This window comes from Athene noctua, chromosome 1, assembly GCF_965140245.1.
Source record: "Athene noctua chromosome 1, bAthNoc1.hap1.1, whole genome shotgun sequence".
NCBI lineage: Eukaryota > Metazoa > Chordata > Aves > Strigiformes > Strigidae > Athene > Athene noctua.
Genome location: NC_134037.1, coordinates 121,019,643 through 121,027,904, shown reverse-complemented (window position 1 = coordinate 121,027,904; position 8,262 = coordinate 121,019,643). Strand labels below are relative to the sequence as shown.

Genomic DNA, 8,262 nt, shown 5'->3' with positions numbered 1-8,262 from the left:
ATCAGCACGACCAACAACATCAGCTACCTCTCAAAAACAAGCAGAGCCAAACTGCAGAGTGGTGGATTGTTCTCTACCAGCTACTAAAATACTGCTGGTACAAAGAAACACGTACATTTTAAATCTCGCCACAGAAACTTAGAGCTAGCCTAAGATATTTTTAAAGCTCGCAAGAGAGATATGGGAGCAGCCAACAGGAAATCAGTTTTTCTCTCCTATTGTCTGTACCCATTGCCTTTTGTGATGATTAGCAGTAGAGAACTGTTCTGTAAGAAGGCCTGTAAGACATTGTCAAATTAGCCTTTCTGATCAACAAACCTATACAGTACCTTCAACTGTAACTCAGATGATTCTGGTAAAAAAAAAAAAAAAAAGAGGAGGAGTTTGGAGAGGGCCATGAGAAAGAGGAGGTTTCTGCTAAGAAAAAGTCAGGCTAGTAGGAGGCCCAATTTAGAGATTCCCAGAGTTGACTTAGAGAGGTCTCTAATAGGCCAGCTGTACACATGGCTTTGGGAAGCGCTGCCTCAGTTCACTAAATCAAGAAACAGATCCACAACAGAGCACAGGGGGGTTCTGACACCTCTGGAGGTATCGGCACATATATATCTGTTATGATATAGATATATATATATATATATTGGCTGTATATCCAGTAAATACAGCCAAGAGCTCCTGAAATAGGCAGGAACTTAGCACTAGCAGTCTAACACAATTCTATTCTGTTCCCAGCTTCAGTGCACTTTGCAGTGGATCACCAAGAAGTCAATTTAAGCTACTTTCCCGCTCTACTATTTCAGCACAATTTCCACACAAGAAGCAACCTGGCCTTTGCATGCTCGTCCCAGGTTCTACAGCTAGCAACTTGACTGCCACACCAGTCTTTTAACACACAAGGGGCACAATAAGTAGTCTTAGCTTTAATGCTGCCTTTGCCAACTGCAAATCATGCTTTTGCCCCTTACATGAAGGATTTAAAGAGTAAGAAGACGGAACCACAAGCTATCCTTGTGATGACTGCATAAGTGAAATGTTTGGGTTTGTTTGGGGTTTTTTGTTGGTTTTTTTTTTTTGTTTGTTTGTTTTTTTGTTTTTACAGACTGGGGACTTTTCAGAAAGGAGTATCAGAGCTCTACAATTTATTATCTGAAATAGATTTAAACATTTGGGAAGAGGAAAAAAAAAATAAATCTTTCAGACACAAAACCCTGGAAAGGAAGACAAGCTAATCTGCAAACCAGCAAACCCATCAGCTGAGGTTAGATAGGAGGCTGCATGACAACAGCCTGTTGTATGTAGAGCAAAACCTGAAGATTAATTTCACTATAACACTCCACAGAAGTGAGCTCTCATCTGAGGTGAGGAAGTATGCAATGCTTTTCCAACTGTTAAAGACAAGGGCCAGTACAAATAAGATACGTATTCCTCTTTAGCATACATAATCACAAATGAAAAAAAGGATGACATTTTAGTTTTTATTATTTTATATTTGGCCAGGACTTTTAAAGGAAGGACTTTTAAAGGAAACATCAAACATTCACTTTTCTGTAGGTCTAGAAAGGATTCAGTCTTCCCCCACCCCCACCTCCCGTAGGATTTCTATTGGCCCTTCTTATATTCACACTGCAAATTAGTTGGGAATAGCAGTATTTATGCTAGATCAGCAACGTCTGGTTCTTATCCAAATGTTCCACCTAAAGAGGATGCCAGTTCTCATGGATTGGACAGCCCACCCTGCAGCATTCCTGAGAATTGTACAATATAATAATCTTGAAAGTCAGCAGAGTGGATTATCCACTTTTTTCTGGACTTGAACTTGTGACCTTAACAGTAGCACAGCAGAAAGCAAATGTGCTATGCACTTTGCCATAGTAACCTTCCATGTATTCTTTTCAACTTAAATACACACAATTGAAACAGCTACAATTTTGGAAAATTCTGTACAAACCCTATATTTTTTCTTTTTGATTACATATAAATACAAATTAGCTATTCTTCTAAAAAGTGGTTATAATAGTAAATAAATACAAAATAAGAATCTGACCATTATACTTCATGTGCTGGGGTTAAACCCATATAAAATGTACAACTAAAATACATTTAAAATCTTTAAAGGAATATTTCTCTGATTAAAATATTTGTTTTCCCAACTTTTTCGTAGACATAAATATATTTTCAAAATAGTTGTGTTTTTTTTCTTTCCATTTCATTACATAAATAAAGTCTTCATTGGGAAATATTAAAGTGTCAGCTTTTTTTTTTTTTTGTATTTGTCTAATATATTTGCTGTGTCAGCGGCACCCACAACCCTCCACAACCATATCTTGATAGTTCTTTAATACAACTTTTTCATTTTCATCAAGGTAGAGCATGGAAATAGCACTCAGTTCTGTCGGCACACAGCAAGCCTTGGGGATTTTGGAATTCACTGAATTGACCAAAGTCTGAACAATGGCATGGTTTGTTGAGTTTAGATGATCTGCCAGTGGAAAAGGACATTCCCCATGGCAGTAAAAGGCACTATACCCCGGTGGGGCAACAATCCAGTCATTCCACCCCACATCATTGAAGTCCACATATAACGGATGCCTTTTGCAACTGTATTTGTGGCGTTTACGCTGTTTGTGTTTCGCTTGACGCTTTTCTCTTTTATGAAGCGGGTGTCCCTTGCCATCATGCCCAAACGTTACTAATAATGGCCTGAGCTGAGACCAGCTATCTTCATCCTGATGTAAAGACCTGCTAATCCTAACGTGCCTCTTGGAGGCACTGTTCTCTTTGTCCAAGTGAACCACCTCTACCACAAACCCATGATTAGGTTGTCCATGTGCAATCCACCTCAAAACAGCTGGCGTTACATCAAAACTTTCCCATTTACTTGCATTATGATGCACCAACCTGGTGTCCAAAAGTCTTGTGACAGGGTCCTTAGAGGTGGCTGTGGCTGGCTTTATAATTTCATAAATATTAATACGGTGATGGTAGCTGCTGTTGTTCTCAAAGGCTCCGTGCACCTGTTTCCGAAAAATCTGGAGTTCAGCTGAGGTGATAGACTCCTCATTAGGGATGGAAGTTAAATTAAAGAAGAAACGCCGTGCTGTTTTCCCACTTGTTTCTGGCAGTTCTTCCAAAACTTCTAATTTGATTAAACAGGGAAAATAAAAAAAAGAAAGAAAGGAAGAAAGAAAAAAATCAGGAACTGAGACAAGCAACCCAACTCCTCAGATAGTCTGCTGTTGGCAACTTTCAAATGACAGCTAACGCACGTGACATACGAGATCTGAAAGACTTCCAGGCACAAAATGCCATCCCCTTTGTCTTTCTGTTTATTTATGCAAGCATGTATAGCACGAAGTTAGGAACGCTTCATTCCTTGTTATGCATTTTGATTGAATACTGGTGTCCTTTGCATTCCAGGTGGTTATAGTAAGTGGCAAGAAACACGCAGCATTACTTTGGAATTCAAGGACATTAGTGAGAAAACTCAAGCGCTGTAGTTAGCCGGGGTCTGATGAGAATCCTTAAAACCAGTTGAGGACTTAGAGTAACTATTGCACTTCTGCTTTGTTCAAGAATAAGGCTCTTAATGTCAGTCCCTTAAACTCCATTCTCAAAAATACTCCTCTGCAATTTAGGTGACTTATAGATCTTAAGGTATGGATTTTTGTATCTTAATTAGAGATGGTGAACTCAACATCTGTAACGGCTCTTTATGAAGCAGGCCCTAGGATTTACCCAAAAGGGCCATAAAGAACAGCAGGAAGGTTCAGCTGCTAGAAGAGGGATGGATGATAAAGGGATAATGAAACAGTCACTTCTGAACAACAGGTTTTCAAAACCACAAAAAAAAAAATTTAAAGGTCACTAAACCCCAGGCCGTTCTCACCTTTGCATCAACAAATAATTGAACGGAGCTTCAGAGGGAGTAAAATATATCTAGGGTTGCTAAGAAGTACGTTGTTGCTACAGACATTGAAGAAATTAAAAGTATTTGTCAAAACAAATCTCTCTCTCAAATCACGGTTTTTAATTTTGGTGCTAAGCATCCTGGAGAAACAATCACTTCCGAAGGGGAAGGCATAACTGTTCTCTTAGCAGTTCTTAGTCATGTAGCCATTCCCTGTTGAATCCAGCGTGACTTTTTGCAAAAGGGAAGGCTTGGCTTTACGGTATTTCAGGACCAGCCCCATATTTGTAAACATGCAGATGTTCTGAGTGGTGACAAGTCAAACTTGTGTTTTCAAGAAGCCACTGATACAGTGCGAGAACTCCGGGGAAAAAAAACGGAGTCACATTGATTTTCTTCTACATTTGGTGAAAATTATAGAATATATGTCAAAACCAGCCTTTGCTGTAGCAGTATGACTACTTCAAATTGTGGATTTTTACATTTGCCTAAAAATGACAAACTTTGCCTTTTTGGCTCTGCTCTTGCTCAGCCCCTCGCCAACCGCACTCAGGTTTAATGTGAATGACCCGCGCACTGGCTTGTCCCCTCACTGCTCGGTGTCTACTTTCCACACAGGGAAATGCAGATGAGGAGGACTTAAGTTTCATCCCTCACCTCCCTTTCTCACGATAAGGCTTTCCACTACACAGCCCATCCACTCCTCTGAGGCCGCCTCCTTTATCCGTCAGAAACGTTAAATACTAACGGGAATTCTTTTCTCAACACAGTTTCCCATGAAAAGCATGGGAAAGCCGCGATTTTCGTTACTTCTACAGCAGGGCCACTGCACGCCAGTGCCAGAGACTAGCAGCCAGGAACAATTACAACCTGGGGAAATGTTTCCCAAAGAGCACGCGAGCGACAGGCCCCTGGAAGCCGGTGGGGTGCGTATCCGTGCTGTGGCTAATGCCGCCGTCGCCGTTTGGGCTATGGAAGCCGGGAAATGTACCCAGTTGCTCAGCGAGGGCCCATCCCAGGGGCTTCACCGCCTCGGTGGGCTGGGGTGAGGAGGGGATGAGGTGCTGCTGGGCACCCGGGTCACCCGTGGGTGAGAGCCGAGACGCGGCCATGGGGCTTTTACCAGCCCGGGCGCCGGTAGCGTGGGTCCGGGCTAATCGCTCCTCGACGGCTGGGCGAAGGAGCGCTTAAAGAGGCCGCGATCGATTGTTTCGCTGATCTCTCACGGGGATTAGATAAGGATTAGGAACCTCGGCTGCGGCCCCGGCTCAGCCGCGCATTAGGGAGGTTTTCCTGCGCTTTAGCCTCGCCGCGGCCAAGCTACCTGTGGGAAGGTTTAAGCGCGGAGCCGCTCCGCCTCGTCGAGGAAGGCGGCTACAGCCGGAGCCCCCTCCCCAACCTCCCCGCCGCGGGCCGGAGGGGCCGAAGGGAGGCTGGCAGGGCTCCCCCAACCCCGCGTTACCGGCGGCCGAGCGCGGGCGCTCCCGGCGCTCCCGGGGAGGAATCCGCCCCGCCGCTCCTCCTCCGACCCTCCCCTTTCCCCGCCGCTCCCTCGGACCCCCCCCGCCCCCGAACCCCTACCTTCGTGGTGGAAGCTGCGGACGGTGTTGGCGCGGCTGGCGGCCCTCTCCAGCGGGTAGCCCAGGGCCGGCGGTTGCCCCAGCTGCTGGCCGGCGTGCAGGCGGTAGAGGTCCAGCATGTAGGGGGGGATGACGACGTCCTTGCCGGGGCTGGGCCGCCGCTTCAAGCCGAACATGTGGAGCAGGCGCAGCTCGAACTCGCTGAGGAGAAGATCCTCGGGGCGTTGCGCGGCCGAGGCGGCGCGGCCCGGCTCGCTGAAGCGCCGCCGGCCCACCTCGGGCATGAGCCCGGCCGCGCCGCCCAGCAGCACCTGGCAGAGCAGCAGCGCCAGGAGGGAGCGGGTGGCGGCGACCATGATCAACCTGCGCGGAGGAGGAGGAGGAGGAGGAAGGAGTGAGGGGAGGAGGAGGAGGCGGCGATGGGAGCCAGTCAGCGCGGACACCGCGCCGCGGGGTGCGGGGTGGGGGGGAACGGGACGGTCCGCAGGTGGGTCCCACCCCGGCGCCCGGCCTGGCCCCCGCGGGCCATGGCGAGTGGCCCCCGCCGCCGCCCGGCTGCCGGCGGGACGGGCGCGGAGGAGCGCACCCCACCACTAACCCGCCCCCCCTCCCCAAACCCCACTAACCCCCCCACCCCCCCAACGGCCCCGTCGGGCCGCTTCAGGTGCTCAGCGGCGGAGCGAGGCACGAAAATCCCCCGTGGCAGGAGATCAAAGGGAGCGAGGCGGGACGGGACGGGGCGGGGGAGCGGAGCGGGGCGATCCGCAACAAAGGAGCGCGGAGGTGAAGGGGAGGAGGGGGCGGCCGCTGTCAGGGCGGCGGGGGCACCGCCAGGGCCGGGCCGCTGTCCTCGGCGGGGCGCAGGTGTGCGCCGCGCCGGGCCGGGCCTCCCGCCGCCGGGACCGGGACCGCTCGGCGGGTAAAGGGAAGGGGCAGCTGCCGGGCAAAGCGAGCTGTCCGCTGCGCTCCCGTCGCGACCCCCGTGCTTCCCCCCGCACCGCACCGCTCCGAGGGGGCCGGGGGCCGGTCCCGCTTCCCCCGCGGCGGGGCAGCGGCTTCCCCCACCGGCGGAGAGCAAGGGAGGGCTATTTTCCCTCGGCGGAGTGGAAGAAGGGGAAGGAGGCAAACACAAATCCTGCTACCTTCTTAGCCAAACCCACAGGATGATATTCTCCCCCGTGAAACTCTGCGCTGGATTATTAAGATTATTATCATTATTGTTACGATTAGCGTCCCGTCCCCCCTCTCTCTTGCAGAGCTCTAGCACCTCCGCCGTGGCCCACGGAGTCATCCTGCGGAGAAGGCTTTCAGCGGGTCTGCGACCGCCGGAGTTATACCTGTGTGCAGCAGCAGGGGTTGTGTCTGCAGGAGGGCTTTCTGCTCTCGGGGTGTTTTTCCCGCATCACTTGGTGTTACTCCAAACTTCGCTGCTGCTCCTCTACAGCTGCCGAGCAGAAAACAGAAGTTCCCTGAAGTGCAGTCCGCCTCAGAAACATACTTTTAGCAGCTGGTTGAGGGGGCAGAAGGCAAGTCACGGCCAGGGAAGGGCTTCTCCCTTTTAAAAGCAGCGATCGGAAAGTTGTTGCTTCTTCTTCTTCTTCTTCTTCTTCCTCCTCCTCCTCGCGTGTGTGTGCGTGTGCCTGGCCGTGAATGGGTCTCTATGTGCCTACGGAGTTAAAAGGCTCTTTTTAAAAAATGTCCTTTGCATCACCCGCATCAGACAGCTGGACGTTTACGGAGACTCCCGCGGCAACATGAAGATGAAGCTTTGACTTTTCTCCGCTCCCTTAAAAAGAAAGAAGAAAGGAGGAGGAGAAAGAATTAAAAAAAAAAAAAAAAACCAACCACCAAAAAGGGTGGGGAGTAGCCGCCTGCCCGCGTGGAGCGGCCGCGCTAGGGGCCAGCGCCGGTCGCCCCGCCGGCCCACCCGCCTCCCGCCCCGCACCGCACCATGGCCGGGGGTGGCCGGTGGCCGCCGCCGGGGCCTTTTTGTTGCTTGGCGATGTCACGACCCCGGAGGCTCGCTGGCCCGCGCCAATCACAGCCGCCCTGTGGGAGCGGGCTGCGGCCCCGCACGGCTTTTTAAAGGAGACGCCGCCTCCCTCCCTCCCTCGTTTCTTCCCTCCCTCCTCCCTCGCCCCGCTCCCTCCCTCGCTCGCCCGTGTCGCCGGTCCTCCGCGCCGGGGGAGCCGGAATGGGGCGGGCGGCCCGTTAAGCTCTGGGGCGCTTCCCCACCGGCCGGGATGGGGACGGCCGCTGGCCCGGGGACCGCGGCCCGCACCGGTGCGGGCCGCGGTCCCGGGCCGAGAGCCGCTGCCGCCAACCGGGTGAGCGCCCGTGTCCCGGCCCGCCGGGGTGGGGATGGTGTGGAGGTCACGTAAGGTACCGGGAGACTCCCCGTGCTTTAAAACCAGTTTAAATACATAGAGAGAGAGACACACGCTTATTTACGTTTCTCCCCCGAGCCTGCTGCCGGGGCCGCGGGGTTGGCAACCACGGGGCTTTCCTTGCCCTCCTCCCCGAAAACCTCGGGAGGAGTCTACGGTGCATCCGTCCGCGGGCTCAGCCCCGGCCGGGCAGCCGGCAGAAGGTTTGGGTTGGGGTGTTTTGTTTTGTTTTTTAGGGTTTTTTCTGTTGTGGGGTTTGTTGGTGTGGGTTTTTTTTTTTTCTTTTAAGATGTGGCTGCCCTCCAGTGGTGGAAATGCGGCGGATCTCCAGCCGGGACACGGTAACCCCATGGTAAACCATCCTCCGCCAACCCCCCGGCCCCTCGTCTCC

At 51.5% G+C, this 8,262-nt stretch overlaps 1 protein-coding gene across 2 annotated transcripts; it reads right to left on the bottom strand.

The window, feature by feature from the left end:
* Positions 1–1,616: 1,616 nt before the first annotated feature.
* On the bottom strand, positions 1,617–7,523 carry BMP2 (bone morphogenetic protein 2). Of its 2 annotated transcripts, XM_074927010.1 has the most exons (4): positions 7,435–7,523; positions 6,822–7,270; positions 5,486–5,847; positions 1,617–3,133 (listed from the first exon to the last, which is right to left on the bottom strand). In XM_074927010.1, the coding sequence occupies exons 3-4, from the start codon at positions 5,838–5,840 to the stop codon at positions 2,289–2,291; spliced, it is 1,200 nt and encodes a 399-aa protein (XP_074783111.1). In that variant the 5' UTR covers positions 5,841–5,847; positions 6,822–7,270; positions 7,435–7,523; the 3' UTR covers positions 1,617–2,288. The 2 variants fall into 2 exon arrangements, with proteins under 2 accessions (XP_074783111.1, XP_074783119.1); XM_074927018.1 differs by having other exon boundaries at positions 6,822–7,482.
* Between the last annotated feature and the right edge of the window lie 739 nt (positions 7,524–8,262).